Source organism: Crocodylus siamensis, chromosome 4 (assembly GCF_052110815.1).
Source record: "Crocodylus siamensis isolate JL-2025a chromosome 4, ASM5211081v1, whole genome shotgun sequence".
Classification (NCBI taxonomy): Eukaryota; Metazoa; Chordata; order Crocodylia; family Crocodylidae; genus Crocodylus; species Crocodylus siamensis.
The window spans coordinates 106,582,016-106,608,988 of NC_143398.1; the positions used below are offsets into that span (position 1 = coordinate 106,582,016).

General features: G+C 46.8%; 1 protein-coding gene across 3 annotated transcripts; it reads right to left on the reverse strand.

Annotated features, from left to right (window-relative positions):
• Positions 1-110: 110 nt before the first annotated feature.
• LOC149866301 (uncharacterized) lies at positions 111-26,954 on the reverse strand. Of its 3 annotated transcripts, none has more exons than XM_090043297.1 (12): positions 26,418-26,720; positions 25,249-25,562; positions 20,699-21,064; positions 15,066-15,154; positions 14,706-14,883; positions 12,801-13,029; positions 10,890-11,449; positions 8,341-8,479; positions 7,174-7,367; positions 6,071-6,234; positions 4,343-4,590; positions 111-3,986 (listed from the first exon to the last, which is right to left on the reverse strand). In XM_090043297.1, exons 2-12 carry the CDS (start codon positions 25,450-25,452, stop codon positions 3,760-3,762), a joined length of 2,598 nt encoding a protein of 865 aa, XP_089899423.1. In that variant the 5' UTR covers positions 25,453-25,562; positions 26,418-26,720; the 3' UTR covers positions 111-3,759. The 3 variants fall into 3 exon arrangements, with proteins under 3 accessions (XP_089899423.1, XP_089899422.1, XP_089899421.1); XM_090043296.1 differs by having other exon boundaries at positions 3,759-3,984; positions 26,582-26,715; XM_090043295.1 differs by lacking the exon at positions 25,249-25,562 and having other exon boundaries at positions 3,759-3,984; positions 10,920-11,449; positions 26,582-26,954.
• Between the last annotated feature and the right edge of the window lie 19 nt (positions 26,955-26,973).

Sequence of the window (26,973 nt, forward strand, 5' to 3'; positions counted from 1 at the left end):
TTACTAGAAATGTATTACACCATGAGTTTCAGACTCTTCTTTGCTACTAACATTTTGATAGGTAAACTAGTGAGGTCTTTTAGTTAGCCAAAACTGCGACTGTTTATTGAATTATCCTCATGAAGCCACTTCTCTCTCTTACTGTAAGGGAGATTTAGGTTGGATATTAGGAAAAGTAAGGATAGTTAAGAACTGGAATATGTTACCCATGACAGTTATAGAATTTGTCTCATAGGAAGTTTTTAAAGACAGAAAAGACTAATATCTGTCATGAACAGTTTAACCCTAGTTGTTTCTGCCCTTGAGGACTTAGTGGTTCTCAACCTTTTTCTAATGGGACCCTTTTGCAAAGATCAGTGGCTTGTCCCACCCCCCAGGACCTTCCTGGTGCCCCTCATTCCCACCCTGCAGCCCCCTGCCTGAGGGAGCTCCCAGCTGCCCCCATCCCACTGTTGCTGGAACATGGTGTCTGCAGCAGCTTTGGTTTATGTGGGCAGCAATTGAGTGAGGCTGGAGGAGGAGGGGAGGCCTGTAGCACCTGCTACCCTTGGCTGGGGCTCCTGCACTGCACCGTGGCAGTCTGGTCGTAACCCTTCTTGCCCCTGGGCAGCGTTTCCTGCCTGCTCCACCCCTGCAAGTACAAGCACTGGTGCCACCAGCCCAGCCATGCAGCTCCCTGCCCCCTTCCCCTGGGGGAGGGGCAGGCACCTCTCCTGCTGAAATGTCAGTGGTCAGCCAGCTTCTCCCAGCACCAGTAAGCACCTTTCTCTCCCTCCCTCCCCCACAACACACACAGACTCCAAGCACTGGCACTCCAACCCCCATTATGTATACCCAGCTGCTGGGGCTGCTCCCATGACCCTGCCTGGCTGTGTGCCAGCTACATGTGTGCACACATGCAGATACAGCTGTGCCCATTGCCTCCAAACAGCCCCTAGCAGGCTGGAATGCTGCCAGCCTGCAAGGGGAAACCCATGCTTTCCTGTGTTTTTCTGGGACTTGCTACAATCCTTTAAAATATTCCTGCGACCCATTTTTGGATCGTGACCCACGGGTTAAGAAATGCTGGACTACATGATGTCTCAAGATCCCTTATGGGCCCATTTTTAATTATTTTTATATGCCCTCACATGGTGTTTACTTTGGCCAGCTTACTTTATGGTAAAACTTAAGTGCCTTGCCTTCAACTGGTTTTATTACTTACAACATACAGACATTTTAGTAATGAAGACAAGGCTCAAAATACAGTCAATCTGACATCAATTCCAAAAAAGGCCAGTGGCCGAACACTTTAACCTCCTGGCTATTCCATCACTGACCTCAGAGTAAATGTTCTTAAATAACAAAATTTTAAAAGCCAACCTGAATGCAAAAATTGCAAAACAAGAAATAATCCACAGGTTGGATTGTGTTAAGTATGGTCTCAACAGAGACTCTGGATTCTTATGCCATTACTCGGACTAGCTTTCATAGCCTGTATCCCTCAGTGGTTTAACTGCCTTGTTTATCCCTTTTGATCTCTTCAACTCAGTTCTCTCAGTAGCACCTACTCCTTTCTTCCCCTTTCCCTATCCTTTGTATTTAAATTATCTTACTCCTTTCTATGTAGTACCCTTGCTCTCTGCAAGTCCATTCATAGCATCTGAAGTAGGCTAGAAAAGCTTATGGATCTCTGAATAAGTTAGTTGTTCAGGGCATATCCAGATGAATTCAGATATGCAGTATGTGGTACTTAAGACCCATCTGTGGCACCACACATCACACATGCAGGCGTTCCTTGCCCTGGAGATCCCAGGGTGAAAAAAAACCCCACACCAAAAAAAGCAGGGCAGCACATGCGGGAGCATTGTATGCCACCCAAAACTGGAGCCTGGGCAGCCAAAGCTACACTCTGGCTGCTGGCCAGGTTTCTTGGTGCAGGCTTGTTGCAGCTACAGCTCCCCAAGGCCCCCCAGACCCTAGATAAGGCTGCTGGAGCCAGCAGAGTTGCTTGCCCCAGCCTCCCCAACCCCCCCACCCAGGGTAATGTGCTGAGTTCCAAAGCTCCTATCTCTGCACGGACTCCTTTCTGCCTCTGCACCAATGCTGGTAACAAGCAGTCCAGCTTACTCACATACCATGCTTCCACCAACTCTCTTGTTTGCAAGTGTCCTCTTGACTGGGAAGAGAAACTTCAAGGTAGTTTGTGCTGAATGCTGCAGGTTGGACACTGACACCTCACTGTGCCATGTGAATTAACCTATTTCTATGACTGCAAACTTTATGCACAACTCTTCCCTGACTTCCCCCCTTCTCAGGGCTCTCACAGGATACCATGCCACTATAGCAAGTGCACTGGGAAGAATGCGTCACAAGTCTAGGCAGCAGACAAGCTGAAAAGCCTCCAGCTGGCCCTTGTTAGCTGAGCAGCCTAACTGTTTCCAGGTGGCCCCAGTTGCCTGCATGGGTGTGTCTGCCTGCTTATAAAAGCAGCTCTTGCGTGCTCAGCAGCTTAGTTTCTGCCTACCTTCAGGCATTTGACTTCTTGTTCTTAGGGTTCTGCATATTGATTCCTAGTTTCCTGGTTCCTTCCTGCTGACTCCTTGTTCCAGATTCCAGACCAGACCCCCATCTTTCAACAGATGGCTCCAGTTTGCTGATCACATATGTCCCAGTCCTTTACACCTACGGCTGCCTGCTCTAGACCCCCTGACTCGTGACTCTGGTCTGGACCCCAGTGACCCATGTCCTAGTTGTACCCCTGATAGAATGCCATAGGACTGCGTTTCCTATTCTACAGGCTTCTTGTGTATATAAACACACTTTTGTAACCTCGTGCAGAAGAAAAGTGCTCTCAGTCTTCTGTTCCATAAGGAGTAGAAAAACAGTTAGCAGGCTTATTCTTCTGCCAGTCCAGGACTATCCCCAACAATACAACCCAATACTTTTAAATGGGTTTGTGACTTCCATCTGTCTCCTGGGACAGTTAACCAGCCTGCTAACTCTTCCCTTTCACAAAGCTTCTCCAGACTTATTTTTTGCCTTGATTGTTTGTCTTTTCCCCTCCCTAGTCCTAACCCATACCCCATTTACTAGCATACAGCATTTTGTCCCTCTGGGTTTGTAGCTTGAAAGTACTTACAGCCTGATGTCCCCTTGCCTGGTAGTAGTATGCTTTGTGTTCTTTGTCTCCTATATGAGTTAGTCCTAAAACCCTTCTGCCATTTTGCTGTTCTTCTCTGAACTCCCTCAGTTGGTTTATATCTTCTTGACAGTAAAGAGTTCAGAAGACAGTGCAGCAGGTCTAGTCTCAGTGGTCTTCTATAGGAGACAGCCTGTCATCTTTCTGCTCCCTGGCTGGACGGTTCTGTCAGAAACTCAACAGAGCTGGATTTTTTGTCCTGGCACATCACAATGCAAACACTTCTCCCCTTTGATGCCTGTGATATCTCATCTCTATTCTAGATTGTGTCCACCTCCAAAGTCACTACATATTTAGCATGTAAGACAAAATAGAAACCAGCCAGCAGTTTTACTGACCTGACTGTCTTCACAGCAGATAGATTCACCTGTCCAACAAGAAAGGGTTGTAAGGGACGGGTACCTGCAAATAGACTCTGGCTATGCTCAAGAGGAGATATAAATATTTCCAAGAATGACTGTCATCTGCTGATCATCACTGCATTATAACTCAGGCCCAGTACATTGGTTCACATCTACAACATATATAGGAGACTTGAGATAGTGCTCAGGGGACTGATTATCTGCACTGCAGCCTTTTTACAACAGCAAGGAGGCACGGAGCATCAAAAGGCTCTGCTCCTTGAGGTACTGCTGGAGGTCCTGATGTTTTTGGCATTCCTTTTCCAGTCTCTGATGCAACTGGTCCCGATTTTGGAATGCTTTCCATTTGGTAACCTCATGCTTTCTCTGCTGAGTGTGCTGCTCCTGTAATTCTTGTTTCAAGATCTCCTGTCGGGATTGCCTTCTGGTCCTGAGCAAATCCTACAGAAAAATAAGTGAAAGGATGTTCAAAGTCCTACTCATGCTCTCATGCAGAAGTCCTGTCCATCCTGTGCCTGTTATTGGGAAAAAGTAGGACGGGGTAGCTGTGAATTTGCCAGCCAGCAGCTTGTATGCTGTTCCCTCCATTGATCTCTTGTGGAAAGTTGGTATCAGCAGAGTCTGTATGATACAGAGACATGGACTGTCTTACTTTCCCATGTGGACTGGTCTCATTTTTCATCAGTTTGCACACATTAAAAATCAGGTTATATAAGTATCTCCAAATGATATTCGTAAGTTAGACAGCAACAGGGAGCTACAAAGAGTCCAAGAAAAGCATTCATGAAACAGCCCTCACCTGTCTTTTTGTCGTGGTCAGAGATCCTGTCATTGTATTCTGCCAGAATTTTCTCTCTCTGCAGATGCTGTGCCTTCAGGAACTGCAGCCTCTGAGTCTCCTTCTTTTTCTCCTCCTCTTGCAGAGAGGATTCCTTTCTGTTCCTCTCTGCCCTGGCAGCCTGGAGCTGTACCATGTGCTGGCAGGCCTGCTCATTGTGCTCTAGCTGCTTCTCCAACCCTTGCAACATTCTCTGAAGAGATCTCTGCCTGTTTCCAAAAGTATATGTCCAAAACAACCCAGAAAGAAGAACAAAGGCAAAAGACTATCCCCAGGTGTGTCAATGGCTGTGATATAAACCAGAGGTCCTGACTGTGTGTGGCCATTAAAAAGTACTGTGCCACTTCCTGAAAGGTTTTGGAAGTCCTGGCCAAACTCCTGCTCATAATTAGTATGGATGGTTGAAAATGAGCAATAATTCACTTACCTGCATTTTCATGAGACTGAATTTTTCAACTGTGCAGCTATTACTAGTTATTATGTTTTGTTTCCTTCTATTCACTTGGCATTTTCAGGCCCATATGGAATTATGCTTTGCTTCCCATTGAAGGGTGCTGTATGTTCATAGGCTTTATCTAAACAAGCTCTGCCAGTGGACAGCACCCACCACAGGGAAGGCACAAGGACATATTTAGATCCATGAGGCTTCTCCCAGATCCACCTGGCTCCACTAAACAGCTGCTGGCAGGGCATGCAGTGAACCTTGGGAAGACACCAGCTGATGAAAGCATCACAGCAGCCAGTGGAAGGCATGAGTACACATGCCTCTGCCGATTCATGGGCATCAGCAGAAGCCTTCTTTTAGGCAGAAAGCTGATGTTGCTCTGCCAGCAGAAAAGAGGGGCTGTGCTGTCACAAGGGAGCTGTAAGTGTTGAACAGGAATACTAACCACAGAACTACGTGGTATAGCTCAGGCCTTAGTAAAGGGGCTCCTAACCTGCAGCACAAAGCCGTAAGTACTTTAACGTAAAATAGAGCTACATCCTGAGACTCCAGTTCGCAGAATATGCTGTTCTTTCTTGATCACTATACACTGATATCAGATCAAAATAGAGCACATGCTGGGAAATGTCTGTACCACAATATTAAAGATGAGGGCAGCCACAATCTGGTCTAGTATATGCAACCAGATGCCGGTATCACTGGCAGGTTGCTGATGCAACCAGATGCCGGTATCACTGGCAGGTTGCTGATGCAGTCTCCTCAGCTAGGCATAATTTTTATTCTTCTGCTTCTAAAATACATAAAGTTTTCAGTTTACAAGATCCTCCTGATTTCTTGACCTGCTACTAGGAATCTATCATTTCAAAAAACAAAGAAAAGCTTAAACTCCAGGTGGTGGGGGAAGGAGGTGGAAAGGATGCCTAAACATAGCCATAACATCTGAAATAAACTGTCTGGTGCTTTGCTCCAATATTCCGAGTGCCCTCCATTCCCACTGAAGTGTATGAAAGTAGAAGGCTCTCAGCATTTATCAGGATCAGTCTTTTAAGAAAGCAACTGTGATCAACACTCAGCAAATAGCATAACAGGCAATAAAGACAGAGAGAGGGTATCAGAACATAAGCTCAGGAAGCATATATTACTGAATATCTCATGCTGGGTTATAAAGGGCTGGATGATGCTTAGGAGCTGCTGAAGTCTCCCCGCTACTTCTCCAGCCCCTCTCTGAACTTGGAGATCCTTACCTGCGGCTGTCTTGCAGCAGCTGGTGTCTCAGGCCTTCTGCCAGTTGTTGTTGCTCCCTCTTTACCTGCCTCTGCTTCTCTTCCTGCCTTTTGTGCTCAGTCCTGGCTGCATCGAAGTTTGCCTCTCTCAGGCTCTTTTCAGTTGCACTGGTAATTGCAGATTTCTGAAACAGAAAATCGTGTATAACAGTAATATATTTTTCGACAGTGAACTCAAGTCCCGTAAGATCAGAAAGGTTTGGCCTTCTGACATTGTTTCCAAGCACTGGGAGCTTTGGGTACCTACCCATGTGCCGGGCATCTGCTCCGATGCACACTAATTAGCATGCATTGGAGCAGACTCTGTTAGCGAAGTCTGCTGGAGCTTGCTAATTAGCACGTTCCAGCAGCCTCTGCATCACATGTATTCAGCGCTCCCGCACTTTAAAATGGTGGTGGGGATGCTTTAACTCTTTAACTAGAGCTTGTTCAATACATGTGACACTGTGGGTGCTGTACCTAGAGCGACCCTTGGACGCTCGGAGCCGCTCTAATTAAAGTGCCACATCCCTCCATCCTGGAGCACGTGTAAAGACATTCTTTCTGGTTTGTATCATAGTGTCACTTTCCAACATGGAGAAAAATGAGGCTGTTGCTGGCATACAGCAGCACAATTTACCTCAGGAGGACTACCCCACTATGGTATGACCATTCATTACTGCAGAGATAAGGCTGGGGTACCTCAGTGTCCAGTCAAGAGAGTGTGGCCAGGTACCTCAGGGCACAGCTGAGGTTTTGCTCTTCTCTTGGCAATTGGCACAAACTACAGCAATGCTCAAACTGTTTAATTTATGCTGGTGTGAAGCTAGAGGATAAGAAGAGCTGATTGCATCTAAGACACTGGGAGAGTGAATTAAAAGTCAGCCATGCAAAAGTGTCAACTCACCTTTCACTGAAACTCAGCTAATCAGAGATGAGACTTCTGTATTTCTAATTAGGATCTTATAAAAATAACCTTTCAGGAAATTAGCTTAAAGGTCTTTGCGCCACAAGTTAGCCTTGAATTTATTCAACTGATTTAAAAGGCCTTGCTTTATTCTAAGAATATTTTTGGTTCTTCTAACCTGCACAGTTGGAGTGCTGTGGGGTCTCCGCACACACAGGGCAGATTCAATAGTCAAGCGGTCTTTCTTTAGAGACTGATCCACTCGGTGAAACCAAGCTTGGCGACCAGAAGTGCTGAAAGCATGGACTTTGGTGGAAGGGTTTGTTTGGGGTTGCTGGGCTGGAGCTTCTGAAATTCTGGACTGTAAAAGACCTTTCAGACACATCAGAAATATAACAATTACATGCTTTAGGAAAAGTGGACAAGCAGAAGGAAAAATCTATTCATGTAAAAATTATAAATACTAACTTTTCTCTTCAAGGAAGTGAGATCTTTTCAATGACCAAAAAAACAGGTCACCACTTTAAAAAAAAATTGCTAACATAGACAAGCATGAGTTTTTACTCAGGATTCAACTGAGTATTCACTATGCTCACAGACACGAGTTGCTGTGAGCTGCAATACTGGCTGTTAGGGCATATACATTTCTGCTATTCCACTTTCAGACTCTCTTGGTAAGAGACCTGATAGAGAGTGGGCAAAGGCAATAGCAGTTTGGTGAGGCTGCAGAAGGCTTTCAGCCTATTGGTCTACAGCCAAGTGCCTGTGTATTTGACAAATCTATTTTAGATGAAGAAGGCACTGATCTTAATTAAAGGATCTTAATTAAAAGGTATTTTAGATTATGAACCAGTCCATTTTTATATATGAGACCAAAGGCTTACATAATGTCATTAAAAAGTAGTAATCACAGTGCATATAAGAGGACAGACAGAATATAGTCAATCTGTGCAACAGTTTGCCACAGGCATTCAAGTCAAATAAAGCAGATGGATTTTATAAAGGCAAGGGTAATCTCAAGACTAATAACATTAACAGTGAATGATAAGATAAAAGTAATCAAAGCTCTTGTTTCAGGGCACATAGTGGCAGCTGAAGGAGCCAGGAAGGATTTTTTCATGTCTGAGAGAAGGATGAGCAATCACCAAAATGCACAGCCAATTGAACCTATATATAATAGAACACAATTGGCCAGGTTCATTGCAGCATTTCCTCATCTTCCTTTGAAATGCCAGGCCTTAAATGCTGCCAAAGAAAAGAGACCAAACATGACAGCCTAACACTCTGATCTGGACAGGCAAGTCTCAAGTCTGTGTGGAACTGCTAACTGATATAGTTTCAATACCTGGATCATTCGTAAAATGAGCCTCAGGGTCAGCCTCATGGTACCTCTTGCCTTCTCTGTCTTTGTGCATTAACTCCATTAGGCAGCTGTCTGTGTTGACAGCCATATCAACTCTGGCATGGTTCAACTCCTGAGGGTTCTGGAAACAGAAAGAAACATTATCAAAATCCTGAACTGGTGAGGAAAAAAAATGTGTCAGTAACAGGAATTTGCACAAGCTACTTTATCATTTTGCCTTTACCACACTAATTCCATCTTTAGTAGGGGTGTGCGAAGTGGGCCCTACTCGATTCAGATTTGGCCTGAATCAGGGACAGCAATCTGAGTAGTTGATTTGGATTACTGTGCCTGATTTGATTCGGCCAAATCTGAATCTGAAGATTCAATGCTGATTTGGAGAATCAGCAATTCAGATATAGACACAACTTTAAAAGTTTTTTCAACATACCTTGAGGTAGCAGGTGCAGCTCATGATCGCTGCGATGCTGGGGTGCACGGAGTGTCCCACAGGAGTGTGGTGGGGGGCCCTCCATGTGCTTGGCAATGAATCCAGAAGTGAACTGGAACTACTTTGGCTCCGGGGGGACCTCAGGTGACCCCCCCCCCCCCCCGACCCAGAAAGCATCAGTCACCGAGCCAGGGAGGCATGGGGGGCCCTCTTGCATGCTCCCTAGCGGATTTCCGGGTCTGCTACCAAGTGCGCTGAGGAGCCCCCTGCACTCCTGTAGGACACTCCATGCACCTCAGCATCGCAGCACTCACGAGGCCCTGCTACCTAGAGGTATGTAGAAAAAACGTCTGAAGTTCTCTAGATGTCCAAATCTTCAAATCTTTCTGAATTTCTCTCAATCGATTTGAAGGGTTCTGATTCAGTTCAAAGATTCGGGCACCAAATAAGGACGAATCTCTGCCAAATCAAATCAGGTACTGAAGCTTTGCACAGCCCTATTCTTGGCTGTGCAAAGCCAAACCGGACTTGGCTGATGCTCGTTGAATGACTGGTCAGCCTTTCAGTTACAGGAAAAATGTTGTCTTCATGTGACAAACAACCACTGCCAAGACAGTAGTGATGAACTACAAACCAAACTTTCTAATGAAACTGCGGTTTAAGAAAGAAAAGAAGCTAATAATGAAATAACTGAATCCTTTAAATATGTGGTTGTTATCTGGTTCCTAGGCTTATCTGCCTTCCAAAATTACCCCACATCTGGCAGTGTTTTGGTGTGCCATTGGGACTCAAATTACAGGAGCAGGCTGGGATTGGGGTTTAATGGCAGAACTAGAATAACAGAAAGTGCTGTGGTTCAAGTCTGAGAAGCCTGCAGTTTGCCTGTATGCAGCGTACCTCTTCCTAATGGCATTTTGCCCTTCTGAATTAAACAGAAAAGAACATCGTTCATTATTAGGTTGCAGAATCCCAGGGGATAGATACTAAGCATAAACTGTTATAGCTCAAGTGATTTCAGATTATAACTTGTGTTATAAAAGAAAGCGGACTAAAAGATCACAGGCTCCTTCTGCCCTTAGAAAGCTACGAAAGGAGCTATGACAATTTATACCAATTCAGGATCTGCCCCTGAGACTTAAACTAAAAAGAAAATAAAATCTCAGAGTGCTTAAGGGCTGTTTAGAATTATAGGAGTGCTTGTATATGAAAAAAAAAATCTTCAGCTAACTTTAGCCTTAGTGATCTTTGATGGACCAATTAGTTAAAGCTAAAGAGGCTCATTTGTGTTCAGGAACATGTTTGCTTCTATTTGAACAAACAATTATTGTCTCAATTTGCAAATGGCCACTTAGGCACTTCTGCTACCAATTAATTGTGCAGCGAGATGAATTGTAGGTACAGTCCCAGCAAACTGCACATGAAAACGTAGGTACTCAAGTGAACCTGTCCTTTTAAAACCCTTTGCCCTTTATGTAAATTGCCAGAGGCCACTAAGAGAAGAAAGGGATGTGATAAAGTGTTTCCTTTCTCTGTTCATTTAACACTTTCACTTCATACACCAATGCTGCATAGCAGGGACCTTGCAATTCTGACATTAAGACTGCACCATATGGACTACTCTAGAGCCAATAGGCAATATCTCCAAAAAACAAAAATTATGCCACAAACAGCTGAGTTCAATAAAGGATAGATCCTTAATTCAGTTGTGTGTCATGGATGAAGAAATGCCTTAGGTAACTGGGGATCTTTCTGCATAGTAATTTCAGAGTGGTTTCTGCTTGCCTCTACAATGCTCTTTCCTCCTCAGTGAAGCAGGCAGGTCAAAAGCAGAATGGGGTGTTGCTGGAGTGTGTTGTGATCCAATGATTCTGAGTGGCGCAGTAGGTGCTGAGGGGCTATTCGTACCAGTGCCAGGCAATAAACCAGTTTTCAACTATCTCCAGGAAGAAAGGATCAGAAACATATTGGAAAGCCATCTATGGTTCCCACCCTTAGCAAAGCACAGGCATTTCTGGTAATTTTTCTGTACAGAATGCAAAATATTACTATAGCTATACCAAAGGAGGCTGTAACACTGTGGTCTAGCTAAAACACTTTGTACCTTCTTGGCTTCTGTAACCTTGCTTCCTACCTCCATCCAAGATTCTAAGTCTTTAGGGGCACTTCCTTTCTTTGCTTCCTTTTTTTCTTCTTTCTCTTCCTCTCTGGAGACCCATTCTGAAATGGGGGTGCTCCCTTTAGACAGCTGCTCTTCTATCTTCCTGCTCAGCTCTTCTTTGGTCAGGCTTGTTCCTGGGATCAGGTCATCATCTGATTGAACTCTACTCACCCTGGGGCTAACAGGCACCCAGGCTACAGGGCAGCAATGGCAAAGTGAGGGACACAGAAAACAGCAATCAGGATATGACTGGACTTGTGAGGCACTCTGAAGGTGAACAGGATCTAAATGTCTGCAGTGCCCTGATGCTCTGTAACCAGGTGTCACAACATAGGGATAGTCTGAGCTTGATTCCACCAGCATCTGCCTGGCTGCCAAGGGCATCTGAAGTTCTAAGATGATGCGCTCACTTAAGGGCAAAGGGATCCACAGAGCTTTGTCAGCACGCACCTTCTTAGTCTGCCCATTCCAGAAATTCACAAGCACTTCTCTGTCATTAGGCACTGCAAACAGGAAAAAAAAAGTCACGGGTAACATTTTAGAAGGAAACAAAACCTGTCTCTTCTAAATCAAATGAACTGTACGTTATACCAGGGATGGGCCACTGTTTACAAGCCACAGGGTGGAAGACCACAGCTCTAGTGCAACACAGGCCAGGTGGCTTCTACACTGCATCAAGGTCGGTGGCTTTCCCCATGCCTGCACCAGGGCCAAAGAGGTAGGAGCTGTGGTCGCACTGCAGCTGCTTCTCCCAGCCCCAAGCCCCCTGCTCCCTGGCTGCAGCAAGGGTGCAACTTCCAGTTGGTAGGGAGCTGCGCCAGAACCAGGTATCTAAAAATTGTGTCTACAGTGCCACCACTGCTCCCACCCTCTGCCCCCCTGGCTACAGTGGGAGCACAGCTCCCCAGTGGATAGAAGCTGTACCCCAAATCGCAGCCTGGGATTGGGAGGACTGAGAGAAGTGGCAATGGGGTAGGCCTAGCTCACAGTTGCTGGGTCCCAACATAGATGCAGGCAAAGCCCCCCCCACCACTGATGCACCCGCAAAACCACCTGGCTCATGTCACATTGGAGCTAGGAGAGTGGGAGAAGTGGCAGTGGTGTGGGTATGGCTAGAAGTCGTCCAGATGCAGTATAGCTTCTCACTGCCCAGGGGGTTGGCCCTGCCCCCTCCCTTATCCTGTACTGGTATTGGGTCCTGGGGGGCTGGCACCCTCCCCTCCTGATCCTGTTGCACCAGGATTGGGTTCTGAGGCCCCACACTGCACCCGCCCAGTCTCCCCATACCAGGACTGGTCTCTGGTGCTGCCCCTGCCTTGCCCTACGCACTGGGATCAGGTGCCAGAGGCTGTGTGCAGGCCCTGGGGTGCCCCATAGTCCAGAAATTTGTTGTTGGGGGAGAAGTGCTACTACTGTCCTGCTGCCGAATTTTCTGAACCCATGAGGAACCCCACAGGCTAGATGACATGGCATCACAGGCCAGAGGTTGAGCACCCCTGCTGTAAGAGATCACTGGCTTCACCTGAATCAATAGAAAAAAATTCTACTGACTTCAGTCAAGCCAGGATTTTACCTTTCGTGCATGTGGAAATTAGTCTAAACTACTGGTTTACACTATATCCAAGTATCTGAGAGATCGAGGTATGTGGTTCTCATTATATCATAAGTGGTATCAGTTACACAGCAGAAAAAGAGATCATATATGCCCTGGTTCATAAAATAACTCTACATAGTGCAGCGCTAACTTCAGTACTGAATAAGAAAGACTCACTTAGGAAAAGGAAGAGAGAAGTAAAAAAAAAAAAAAGAGGACAAGTGAAACCAAACTGCAGATTGTAAGCCAATATGCCATACCTAAATGTGCTGCTTTGCTCTCTGCAACCTGCAGTACAGTGCCTGGGCCATATCGTTCACTTTTAGGCTCCCAGGGTGCCAAGACCCTATCTCCTGGAGCTAGAGGCAATCGCCTGGCATCTTCATATTGGATGATATCATAGAGGGGGGTTTCTTGCATTCGATGCTGCACTTTGCCTTTCCGTAAGCGACTTCTCTCAAACTCAATTAAAAACCGTTCCCCAGAACTCTGTAAGATCAAATCACGCAGTTTGCCAAACAAACATGAGTCTCACCCATGGCCAAACCTAGGGGCTGGTACCTCTTTCCATTAGGAAGAGAGAAAGGAAGAAATCCCAAGAATTGAAAGAAACAGCAAGTGGTTAGTGAAACCTTAGAACCTACTGCATTAGTAGCTAAAAGGGTCTGACAGTCCATGTCCTCCTGCAGTTTTAGAATGCGCTAAGTGTGCTTGCTGGGTATGGAACAGCACAGCCACCGTGCCAAGAAAGAATTCTACCACCCCTCTATAGCAAGAGAAACTGAGACTCTGTTCTTTGCTGTATGTCCAGTTACATATAAAAAGAATAATAAATCGATCGACTTGCCCAAATGCTGTAATTCTGACCGTTTTAGATTAAACCTCTATTTGTAAAAGGTATGGGGGGAGGGAGGGTGGTTCAGGTAGTGCCCTTGTTCCACTACTGGCAAATTACTAGGCATCTAAATGTTAAGACCTACAAATGCCTAGAGGCCAACATTCTTTTCTTTCATTTCTGCAAGTCCAGTTTCCTCTCCTGCTAATCAAGAAGACAAAGTACATGGTCTTTCCCGCTCTCAGCCAGAGTTGGCAATGTTGATTTAGAATAGCTGTTTCAGCTGTTCTGGCCTCAAGTGCCTATACCCTCACCCCAAATGCAGAAACATCATTCCCCCAAATATGCAATTTCCCCTGGCCCAGGTCTCACAACTTCTACACGGTTATGACAGCATCTTCTCTCCTTCCCAAATTAGTACTTTCCATGAGTTTAATTTGACATTTAATTCAGTGAAATGACTCACAGTTTTGCTATAGTCACATTTGTTTCATTTAAGTCACCTACATTTTGGTTCTGAAGCCAGCTCTTCCTTGTATGATAGTACAAAATTCAGTTGAAAACACAGTGCTGCTAATATTACATTTCTAGTGGGAGGAACACCAAGGAAGCCCACAGTTATGTAATCATAAAACCCAAAGAGAACTCATAGCAATGATATTCCTGAGTAAACGGTGACTTCTCCAAGAAACCTGTTTTCAACTGGAAAATAGAGACGAAAGCACCTCTGTCCAATTGCTATTAAACATCCATGCTCACTGAACAAAGAACACAGTAACTGTATATCCTTAAGAGGGAGAGAGGGAAAAATCCTGTGCTCAAACTACCTCATTCTAGGAGTCTGGATGCAGAGAAGGGCCCAAGTAATGACAGGGGGATAAGAGATGGGGAAGAGATTCAGAAAAACCACAAATGTCAGTAGGGACACCTGTGGAAGAAGGAGTCCTGGAGACCCCAGAACACTTCAGCATGCTCAGCTTTACTGTAAGTGTTCTTTAGCTACTCAACTTTGCTTCTAGTCAAGCTTGAGCTTGGTTAAGGGGATATATTCAGAGCTGATCCCTAGACACGGCTAGCTCTGAACAGCAAGTGGCTGTAGGCACCAGAAGTATGTTGCCTTCTGTGTTGCTTCTGCTTGCAGGACTCCTTGTACTAAATGGTGAAATGTCATTAGAAAGTACAGAGAAAGATGATAAAAGAACCCCACCCAGCAACAGAGGGAGAGATGGTATGCCAAAAGAGACCCACCCCTTGGAATCCAAGGTCAGAGAGAACAGACACGTAACCAATGGGGAGTCACTTACACTCACCACTCAGGTTAAAGACTTACCTTCACCTGTTGGGCAATGTGGCCTTGGTAGTAATACCCGTCAGTCTCTCTCCTGGCTAGGATCCGAACCCCCCTCAGTAAATAGGGTACCTCTAGGGATATGTCCATTAAATTCTCCTTTGCTGACGATGCCAGGGGTAGAGTAGGAGGATCTGGTCTCCATCCACAAGTAGGAAAGCTGTTGGAACAGGATGAAAATCCTTTAGTAAGCAAGGCAGATTTCTGCAAGGCATTAGAATCAAAACAAAAAAAAAAACACCAAAAGCTGTCTTATATTCCCAGTTGCTTCCATCCCTGAGTTTTTCAACTGGCCTGCTAAGCTTTTGGATCTAGCAGTCCGTTTCCAACATTTGAACTTACTGTTTTTTAGGGCACCCCAACAGCAACGAACAACCTGAGGGATTACTGACTGTGCTGCAACAGTGGACATTTGAGCATTTGGCGTTTACCTGGAAAAGGAATGGGAAGTAGGAAAGGATTTTTTTAATGAAATCTAAATCTTTAAACAGTTATTTCATACATAGACTTTCAGTTCACCTTCAAGACATGATTTGTCTAGCTACTTCCACTATACCCAATGCTGTGCTATTTCAGCATCTGTAAGCATCCATCAGCTGTTTTCTCCCATTTTCGGTTATCAAAAAGTTAAAAAGGAGAGACATTCCCATAACATAAATTAAAACATTATACAACACAAAATAAAAATATTATACTTTAACAAAGAACAGAGGCCATACAGCATTTGAATCACTAATTCTTTCTTTCAATCAGGGTCCAGGCCCCAAGCCACAAAGGACAGATCAGAATATTTTCAGACTGGGCAAGTATTCATTTGATCCTACCTCAGATCTAATAATCATTTGGTTGCTGTCCTCGGGGGTGGGATACAATAAAGAACATTATTTTTAAACAAGTCTAACCCTATTGCCTTACAGTTAGTTAAATATCTATGAAGAGCTTTGAAGATGAAAGATTCACACACTTCTCAGAGTGGTTTGGTGGTGGTCAACAGATCCCCTAGTGGTCAGATGAGATGGAAACAGACTTTGGCTTTGGTTGCCTTTGTGCCACCATAAATGAAGCCTTAAATGCCTCTACACTAATGCTTGTAGTATGGGGAACAAGCAGGAGGAACTTGCCCTCCTGCTAGCTAACACAAGCCTGTACATAGTGGGGCTCACTGAAACCTGGTGGGATTCAATCCATGACAGGACAGTAAACATCAAGGGCTATAGGCTGTACAGGCAGGATAGAATGGAGAGGAAAAGTGGGGGTATGGCGCTCTACATCAAAGAGCAATACACGTCCTCAGCAAAGAGCACAGGGTCAGAGGAAGGGCAGACTGAAGTGCTCTGGGTTAGAATACAAGGGGGTCAGGGGAAAAGGGACTTAACAGTGGGTGTCTACTATTGACCATCCAACCAGGGGAAAGAGCTGGACCAGGAATTCTCAGGTCAGCTTGTGGAGGCAGTTAGGTCAAGGGACGTGGTCTTCATGGGTGACCTAAACTACCCAGACATCTGCTGGAAGGAGCAGTTAGCCAGGTCTGACCACTCACATAGGTTCCTAGCTGAGATTACAGGACCTCCACCTAACCTAGGAGGTGCACAGTCCCACCAGGGGAAATGCCTTGCCGGACCTGGTCCTGGCCATAGGTGATGACCTGGTGAGGGAACTGTGGGTTCTCGACCACCTGGGCAATAGTGATCATTGCCTACTGGAATTCACCATCCAGTGCAGGGTGTCAAAGGCCTGCAGCAAGGCATCAGCCCTTGACTTCAGAAGGGTCAGTTTCAATGAGCTAAGGTGATTAGTTGGGGAGGCACTGAGGTCCCGGACGGGAAGGGAGTTGGGAGTTCAAGGCAAGTGGTCATTCCTTAAGGAGACGATTCTCCAAGCCCAAAGGGTGACAATCCCAATGCGAGTCAAAGGGGCCAAGAGTGCTCAAAAGCCCCCATGGTTCACCAAAGGCATTCAGAAATGTCTGAAAGCTAAAAAGGAGGCATACACCCAATGGAAGGGAGGGGCCAACACCAAGGAGGATTATACCTCCATTGCTCGAGACTGTAGGGGGGGACATTAGGAAGGCTAAAGCTGAAACTGAACTAGAACTAGGACCAGGATCAAAGATAACAAGAAGTCCTTTATTAAATACATAGGGAGTAAAAAGAAAGCACCGGGTAATGTGGGATTGCAGGACACGCTTGGCAATCTTGTGGTTGCACCAGACAACAAAGCTGACCTCTTTTAACAAATTCTTTGCTTCTGTTTTTCTGAGTAGGAACCAGGACATCCCCCCCTACCGGGATTCCAGAAGGACTAAGGAGAAGACCTAGTTAGGCAACGTCTGGTGGGGCTGGATGTGTTCAAATCAGCAGGTCCAGATGATCTGCACCCCAAGGTACTGAGGGAATTGGCAGAGGTCATTGCAGGACCCCTGGCATGGCTTTACGAGCACTTGTGGTGCTCTGGACAGGTGCCAGAGGACTGGAAAAGGGCCAGTCATGGTCCCCATTTTCAACAGTTTTTCTGGACTTTAGGAAAGCCTTTGACACTGTATCTCACCTCAATCTCATTAAAAAAATTAGGCGATGGCGGCATTGATGCCTACACAGTCAGATGGGCTGCAAATTGGCTGAAGGGTTGTACTCAGAGAGTGGTGGTGGACGGGTCATTTTTGACCTGGAGGGACATGGGCAGTGGGGTTCCCCAGGGCTTGGTCCTTGGGCCCCCACTGTTTAACATCTTCATCAGCGACTTGGACGAGGGGGTGAAAAGCACCTTGTTCAAATTCGCAGATGACACTAAGATGTGGGGAGAGGTGGGCATGCTAGAAGGGAGGGACAGGCTACAACTAGATCTGGATAGGTTACAGGGATGGGCAGATGAGAATAGGATGGGATTCAATACTGACAAGTGCAAGGTACTGCACCTGGGGAGAAAGAACCTGCAATATACCTATAGGCTGGGAAACTCCCTTCTCATTAGCACAGAGGCAGAAATGGATCTTGGAGTCATTACTGATTCCAAGATCAACATGGGCCACCAATAGAAGGACGTGGTCAGTAAAGCTAACCGCACCTTGTCATGCATCCACAGATGCATCACAAGCAGGTCCAAGAAGGTGATCCTCCCCATCTATGTGACATTGGTCAGGCCACAGTTGGAGTACTGCGTCCAGTTCTGGGCACTACACTTCAGGAGGGATGTGGACAACATGGAGAGGGTCCAGAGGAGGGCCATTCGCGTGATCAGGGGGCAGCAGGGCAGGCCCTATGAAGAGAGGATACAGGACCTGAACCTGTTCAGCCTCCACAAGAGAAGGCTGACAGGGATCTGGTGGCCATCTATAAACATACCAGGGGGGACCAGTGGGGAATGGGAGAGTCCCTATTCCCTCGAGCACTACCAGGAGTAACTAGGAATAACAGTCACAAGCTGACTGACAGTAGGTTCAGGTTAGACATCAGGAGGTGCTACTTCACACTCAGGGCAGCTAGGATCTGGAACCAACTTCCAAGGGAAGTGGTTCTCACTCCTACCCTGGGGGTCTTCAAAAGGAGGCAAGATAATCACCTAGCCGGGGTCATTTGACTCCAACATTCTCTCCTGCCCATGACAGGGGGTCGGACTTGATGATCTGCTCAGGTCCCTTCTGACCCTATCAGCTATGAAACTATAAACATTTTTATGGCAGCACAAAGTGAAAGCAAACAGATGTCCATACTTTTTGCCATGCCCAAAACGCCCAAATTTGTGGCTGCTACAAAAGGTAGTAATAATTTGTGCCTCTTTGCTGTGGCAGACATCTATTTGCTTATGGCAGGACAGTATGGACTGTCCAAAGCTACCTGCATTCTCAGCTGCCTGCTCCGGGAGCTTGAGGGGCCCAATCCTATCCACCCTGGAAATTCCTGGGCAGAACTGGGCCCCTCAAGCTGCTGGAGCATCTGCCTAGCTTTCCCTGCTTATTGAGATATACCATCAGGATCTCTGAGGATGCATTTCGGTAAGCAGGGAAAGTCAGGGTTTCCCTACTTACCCAGACATGACCCTGGGGATTTCCCTGGGGTAAGTGGGGAAAGCTGAGGTTTCACTTGGAGGCATGGGTCATCTTGGGTCCCAGCGCGGAGGCACCAGGGCTTCCTAAGCTCTTGCACCATTCCACACTTCCACCCTGCCCCATGCCGACTTGTGCCTCTGCATGAAGCACAGGTTATGTGGATCCCAAGTGGAGGCATGGGGCTCCAGGCATTCTCTGGTTCCCACATCACTCCACACCTCTGCACTGCCTTGTGCTGATCTGTGCCTCCGCATAAAGCACAGGACAGCATGGGTCCTGGCAAGGAGGCATGGGGTGGCATTGGAGCCAGGAAATTCCCAGTGTCCTATGCTTCCACAATAGGACCTGTGCTGACCCATGTCTCTATGCGAAGCATGGGCTGGAATGGGTTTCACTGTGGAGGCACAGGGTGCTAGGGATTCCCTGACTTTTACACTGTGCTGCACTGCTGCTCTGTCCCATGCCAAGACCCATTCTGACCTCTGCCTCCATGTTTAGCACAGGTCAGTGAGGGACCTGGCATGGGTCCTGATAACAAGGCAGCAAGGGACACAGGGAATCCCTAGATAAGGGGAACATATCACCAAATAAAGTGGATCAGCTGTGGTGGGATGTGTCTGTTTCTATCCATGGTGTCACCTCTTCCAGTTTCCAGCTTCTTTTACAGGTTTCCAAGCTGTCCTATACAAACAAAAGTCATGAAGTCTGTGAAAAAAACTGGATGGGAGAAGTCAGTTTAGTGGAACTAACTGGGAAAACCAGAAGCTGCCTTCTAAGGCCAAACCATCACTGGGAGAGGAATGTCCATAGCAGTAGGACAGAGAACAGGGCCAGGTGGCTAAGTAACATGGGAAGGGTTCAGAAGGACAAAAAGGACCATAAATAGGGAAGCACGTACCAGAGAGCTTAAAAGGTGGGGAGGAAGGGAAAGAGGGAGGGAGAACAGAAGGGAAGAAGAGAAAGAAAAAACAAAAATATTGACATAGTAATGAATACTCCACTTTCCTCCAAAAAAGACAAAATGTGTGTTCCATCAAGCACATATAAAACACATACCTAATTAGTTTTCTCCCATTCCACATAAGCAGTTGTGTAGTTACTACAAAGTTGTTACATGATTGTGAAAAGCAGGAAGAATAGTGTACCACATAATCCTTTTACTAAGAGGTGGGCGATATGATGAAAAAAATCGCAAATCATATGCCAGCTGCTAACTGTTATTAGTTATAGCGGTTTCAAAAGTTAACTGTTCTATATTATTACTTTTATTTAAAAGGGCAATATTCAACATGACCTGCCTGATGGTAGACTAAATAGTAGCAGGACAGCTCAGGAGGAATCTCAGCCATCACTGCTTCAGAGCCAGCTAGCAAAGTAAACAGAAAATCAAGTGGCAGGGGCCATGGCATTCTTTTTTGCATAGAGTTGCTGCAAGATCTCCTTCCACATCGCAATGTCCTCACCTGCCTCATACTAAAATCTAATAACAAAAGCCTTCTAAAGCCTGTTTTATAGGCTAAGCTCAGACCTGGTGGAGTTAATTGAGTTATATACCCTATTACAGTTGAATGTTATCCCAAGAACTGTTCTCAGATATAGTTCAAGAACGACATGAGAAGTTCACTTGCCACCTAGGGGCTGCCTGTGTTGCACTCCAGTTATGAAACTAAGTGATGAATACTTTGTATTCATTAGAACAGCATGTGAACAGCCTTGGGATTTCAAAGAAAACCTGTAAGAGAGTTTCGGAATCTATTGCCTTCTGTTATTCATGGAGAGCTTTGTTTGCAGGAAGCCAGATAAAATATGCAGTGAACTTTTCAGAATGCAGGAAAGACGTACCTCTGACTGGCTCAGTTTTGTGAAATGTTGTCTCTGAACACACACTGTTAAAAACCCATTTCACCTGAATCTGCTGTTATTGACTTACCTCATCTGAAGCACTAGCTGTGTGGCGGCTGATCACCCGAAAGGATCCTCCAGACTGTCTGGCTACTTTTTCCATTATTTTTTGTGTGTGGCTTTCAAAATCACCTGGATTTCCCACCAGGTTTACAGTATGCACAGGGCGTGACTCCCCAGTCTCTATAAGAAAGTGACAGATTTCCTCTGAAGCGCTCTCAAGGAGAGCATCTGTGACCAGGTACACTGCCTGGCACCCGGGATCTTCAAATGCTGCAGCCAAGGCACACACAGCTTCTGAACCATCTCCACACTGCAGGGCTCTAATCCATGCTGCTGCTTCAGTGACAGTACTGAGAGAACATTTGACTAAATTACTGCGCCACTTTACCACCTGCACAAAAGACAAAATTTTAACCCAACTGAAAAAAAATAGCAATTCAAAAAGGAAATATTTTATAACAGAACTTTTGAAAAACTGGATGAATGTATGAATGAATGTTGTAAAAAACATGGCACTTTCGGCTTAACAGGGGATGTTGTAAAAACCCAGGAAATTCTCAGTATAGAAATGAAAATTCAATGCTGGTCTTTCAGAGGTGTTTGAGGAGAATTACTGTGTAATTGCTAACATCAAGGGCCATGATGTCAGTGATGAGGCTAAAGTTGACACTGCACATCTTCCTTCGTACTGTCTCTGTAATCAGTGTGGTAACTGCAAGCTCACTGATCTTAGTCACTATTTAAATTAATATTACATCAAACTCCTCTGTTCTAGGGTTCTTTGAATCATAGACACAAAGAAAAGGCCAAATATCAGAACCAGCAAGATAACAGCAAGTTTGGCATTTCCCCTGGACATGCAAGGTAAAGAGAGGGAAGTTTCAAACAGACTAGAATGTTCTGGGCTGGAGTGAAAAGAGGATGTAACTATAGAATTGATAATGGTGATGGAGAATGGTAGGAAGAATGAGTTCAGGAGATGGGTTAGGAGTTCAGTTTTTGATGTGTTAAACTGGCAGTGAACCATCTAAAAGGAGATGCCAGAACTTAAAGAAGGAATTTAAGGAATTCAGGCAGGGTGAAAGCCAGCTTTTACTAGTTCAGATGAGGAAGAGACTGAATATTTGAAAGTCATGGAGAACCAAACAAGTGCCAAGCAGCATGACCAAAAAAATAAAAACCAATATACCTGCCAGCAAAACTCAGCCCTTTTGATTTGTTCCCGGAGCTGAAAGGCTGACGTTGCTATTGCATATGATTACTCATCCAGGTTAGGGATTTGGGGGGTGTTGCCATGCAAAAGAGCAGACAAGAGGTTCCACGGGATCTGAAAATGCCTCTATACCATATACTGCTACTACTCTCAGCAATTAAGCATGAATGGGCCTATAGTTGCCTGGGTCCTTCAAGATACAAGGGGGCTGTGGGGAGAGAGATCTAACGGTGGGGGTCTACTACAGACCCCCCAACCAAGGGGAGGAGCTGGGCCGGGAATTTTCAGGCCAGCTTGCAGAGGCACTTAAGGCAAGGGATGTAGTTGTCATGGGTGACTTCAATTACCCGGACATCTGCTAGGAGGAACAGTCAGCCAGGTCGGACCATTCCAGGAGGTTTCTGGCCAGGATACAGGACCTCCACTTAATTCAGGAGGTGCACAGTCCAGCCACAGGAAGTGCCTTGTTGGACCTGGTCCTGGCCACAGGTGATGACCTGGTAAGGGGCCTCCAGGTCCTTGACCACCTGGGTGATAGCGATCATTGCTTGCTGGAATTCACCATCCAGCGCAGGGTGTCAAGGGCCACCAGCAAGGCAGTAGCCCTAGACTTCAAGAGGGCCAGCTTCAATGAGTTGAGATTAGTGGGAGAGGCACTGGGGTTCTCGAGGGCAGGGGAACTCTGTGCCCAAGGTGAGTGGTCGTTCCTTAAGGAGACAATACACAGGGCCCAAGGGGAGACCATCCCAACAAAAAGCAAGGGGGCAAAAGCCCCCCTGGCTCACCAAGGGTGTCCAGGAATGCCTGACTGCCAAAAAGGCGGCGTACATCTGGTGGAAGGGGGGTGCTAGCTCCAAATAGGAGTATAACTCCTCTGCTCGGGCCTGTAGGGGGGCTGTCAGGAAAGCTAAGGCGGACATAGAGCTAGGACTAGCGTCCAAGATCAAAGATAACAAAAAGTTCTTTTTCAAATATATAGGGAGGATAAAGAAAGCACCAGGTAATGTGGGGCCCCTGCAAGATCCTCTGGGCAATCTGGTGGTTGTGCCAGAAGAGAAAGCAGACCTCTTTTAACCAATTCTTCACCTCTCTTTTCTTGGGCAGGGACCGGGACTTCCCCACCGTGATGCAAGACGGACTCGAGAGAAACACCTCCAGACATCAGGTTGGGGAGGACCGGGTTAAAGAACTTCTGGAGGGGCTGAACGTGTTCAAATCAGAGGGTCCAGATGCTCTCCACCCCAGGGTGTTGAGGGAGCTATCGGGTTATTGCAGGGCCCTTGGCACGGCTTTACGAGTGCTCATGGTGCTCAGGCCAGGTGCTGGATGATTGGAAGATAGCCAACGTGGTCCCCATCTTTAAAAAAGGGAGGAGGGAGGACCCGGGCAACTATAGGCCCGTCAGTCTTACCTCAATCCTAGGGAAACTCTTTGAGAAGATCATCATGGAGCATATCTGCAATGGGCCAGCCTCAGAGATGATGCTCAAGGGCAACGAGCACAGTTTCATTAGGGGCAGGTCATGTCAGACCAACCTGATTGCCTTTTACAATCAGGTCACAAAAGCCTTGGATGCAGGTGTTGCCATGGTTGTAGTCTTTCTGGACTTCACCAAAGCCTTTGACACTGTCTCCCACCCCATCCTCGTTAAAAAATTGGGTGACTGTGGCATTGATGCCTATACAGTCGATGGATTGCAGATTGGCTCAAGGGTCATACTCAGAGAGTGGCGGTGGATGGGTCATATTAGACGTGGGGAGAAGGGCAACGGAGTCCCCCGGGGCTTGGTTCTTGGGCCTATGCTGTTCAATTTCTTTATAAGCGATTTGGATGACGGGGTGAAAAGCACCCTGTTTAAATTCGCTGATGATACCAAAATGTGGGGTGAGGTGAGCACGCTAGTAGGGAGGGAAAGGCTGGAGCAAGACTTGGATAGGTTATAGGGGTGGGCTAGCAAAAACAGGATGTGCTTCAAGACTGACAAGTGCAGGGTGCTGCACTTGGGCAGCACACTTATAAGATGGGAAACTCCCTTCTTGAGAGCACAGAAGCAGAAAGGGATCTTGGAGTCATTATTGACTCCAAGATGAACATGGGCCGATAATGCGAGATCACGGCTGGAAGGGCTAACCGGACCTTGCCGTGCATCCACAGGTGCATCTCAAGTAGGGCCAAGGAGGTGATCCTCCCCCTCTACATGACACTGGTCAGGCCACAGCTGGAGTACTGTGTCCAGTTCTGTGTGCCCCACTTCAGGAGGGATGTGGACAACATTGAGAGGGTCCAGAGGAGGGCCATCCGAATGATCCAGGGACAACAGGGCAGACCCTACAACGATAGACTGCGGGACCTGAACCTGTTCAGCCTTAACAAGAGAAGGCTGAGGGGGGGACCTGATGACAGTTTGTAAACTCACTAGGGGGGACCAGAAGGGTTTGGGAGACACCTTGTTTCCCCTAGCACCCCCTGGCATAACAAGGAATAACAGCCACAAGTTGTTGGAGAGTAGGTTTAGATTAGACATCTGTAAGAACTACTTCACAGTCAGGGCAGCTAGGATCTGGAACCAACTTCCAAGGGAAGTGGTGCTGGCTCCTACCCTGGGGGTCTTTAAGAGGTGGCTTGATGCCTATCTGGCTGGGATCATTTGAGCCCAGTTTTTTTCGCCTGCCCAGGCAGGGGGTCGGACTTGAAGATCTACAAGGTCCTTTCCGACCCTAGTTCTGTGATTCTGTGATTCTATGAATGGGATTAATCCAGGCCAGCAGTGCAACCAGGCACCCAAGAAAATATACAAGGGGATGATTGGAGGGAGAACGGGTGGGTAATGTAATAGGCATTTTCCAACTCTTACCTTACACTTGTTTCACCCTATCAGTGGCCACTGATACATTGCAGCCACCTCACCTGACAGAGGTTAGTGATCCTCAGCCTTTTTGGACTTGAGGCACTCCTCCCCAGCCTTGAGGCACCTCTTGGAAAATGCCAGCTCTTACTTTTGAGATTTTTTTTTGACAGCAGAAAAATACTAGAGCAATTTGTCTGTTGCACAGAACTCAGAAACACCACAACAGACCACAAGGTTTTTAACACTGTGCATTCCTACATGGAAACTCAAGTTTTAGTTTGTGAATCATGTTTGCACACCATGCTACCACTGCATGACAACCAATGACACTCTTGAATGGATCTCAAGACACCCAAGGGTGCCATGGAACCCTGGCTGTGAATCACCTGGTCTAACAAAATGCTAAGACTTAAACACAGTAACAGGGATCAGCACTGTTTCCATTTATGCCTTCTCACTGGCCCTGCTTCTAACACTGTAATCCTGCACTCAGTCACAGCTGCATTAGTTTTACCTTGCCAGCAAAGCTTATGATGTTGAACTTGGATTCAGCTGGGCTGCTGGCCATTGAGAAGAGAGCCTTTATGAGCTGCTCCTTCAGGAAACACAGTTTGGAATATGTGTTGTTTGACACACTGATGACAAATGTAATATTTCCATTGTGGAGATGACCAAACATGGGTGAGGCAGGACAGTGGGCAGGCTGAAGGGCTGGCATGGCTTAACCCAGTGGTTCTCAACCTTTCTAGAGTGGGGAGCACCCCTGGATAGACTTGAGGCACCCGTTGGAAAACACCAGCTCTCAGCATTCCCTCCTTTTTTTTTGGCCTGCAGAAAAATACAACAGAGACGTTTTTCCACGGCAAAGAACTGCAGCAGACCTAGGGTGGCCTCTGACACATCCCCAGAATACAAGACATCCCTTTGGGGATGGGGTGGGGGAAGAAACAACCATAGGCCCCCTGTGGCCAAAAAGTGGGGAGGAGCGGGGCCACTACCCCCCCCCCCGCCAGTCAGTAGCAAGGGGTGGGGCCACCACAAAAAAGCCACCTCCCTCCCTCCCTCCAGTGTTGCCAGGTGTATAATAATATGAGATGTATTTGTAAGATAATTTCAACTCTTGTATGATGTACAGTCAGTATCAGGAAAAATGCTCAAAATGTACCATAGTTTTTTAGGCAGCTCATTGGTGCAGCATATCCAAAACCCAAGTGGTTCTCAGAGAGTCTTAACTTGATTTTGGGTTTGCTGTCAATACTCCGTTATGACAGCTTGCCTCCAAATAAAGCCATGCTTCAACTCTGACGACCCAGTTCTTACTGGCGATGTACAGTGAGCAACAGAAAGGAAATAAGATTTATTTGCATATTTTTTCAGCATGATAGTTTTTCAGCAAACAGAATTGGAAGCTCACAATGATCGTATCATTTCATATTTAAGACCTGACAACCTGGCTCCCAATGCTGCTCCTCCCGGCTGCGCACCATCCTACCTCTACGCACAGCCAATAGAGTCACGAGGACAAATGATTGACACGTTTTTCCATCAATGAACTAAAAAACAGGACTTCTTGCAGTCCGGTCCTCATTCAGAAAATGGGGACACACGAAGGTTTTAAAACCAGGAGGGTGGGGTATAAATCAGGACCGAGGCGGGATGCTGAGTAGAGCTCCCGGGGTTTACCTAGCGAGGCCCTTTTATCCCCCCAGCACACGTTACATTCATGGTGCGCGGGGCTGCACTGTACATGCACGGCGCTGGTTTCTCTCCGGTTTACCCCAAGGCGGCCGGGCCCTCAGGTCGTGGAGGCAGCCGGCGGCGCCCCCGAGAGGCCGACGAGGCTTCACCTGTGCCACGATGCCCCGCTGTCCACGTGCGAACGAGGAACACCACCCAGAAGGGCGACTCGCACCCCCGGCGGAATGGGCGCGCCCCGCCGCGTTGCCTGGCAACCAGACGCCGACGACGGAACCAACTGGAGCCCTAGAGGGGGAGCCTCTTCCTGCACTTCCCTTTGGTGAAGGAAGTCGTGGGCCCGCCCGCCTGCTCCCTGGGAGGACGCGTCCAACATCCGCTTGAGTTCTAGGATGGCGGCGTTGAGTACCTAGAACATAGCTCCCCTTCCGGGGGCTTGGTACAGCCTGGGACGGTTCCATTCCTGAGGGGGGGGGCGTGTGTACCTGCCAGAAACGGACCGCTGGTTCCGGCTGCCGGGCTTGGCAGGGTGGTGACACCGGGC

Bases quoted from the DNA above. Each gene is read 5' to 3' on its own strand.
- LOC149866301 (XM_090043297.1), bottom strand. From the start codon at position 25,452: ATGCCAGCCCTTCAGCCTGCCCACTGTCCTGCCTCACCCATGTTTGGT. The intron at 13,030-14,705 runs GTAAGTCTTTAA...TTGATCTTACAG, and splicing joins ACATTGCCCAACAGGTGAAG to AGTTCTGGGGAACGGTTTTT. The intron at 11,450-12,800 runs GTATGGCATATT...TCCTGTTTGCAG, and splicing joins GAGCAAAGCAGCACATTTAG to TGCCTAATGACAGAGAAGTG.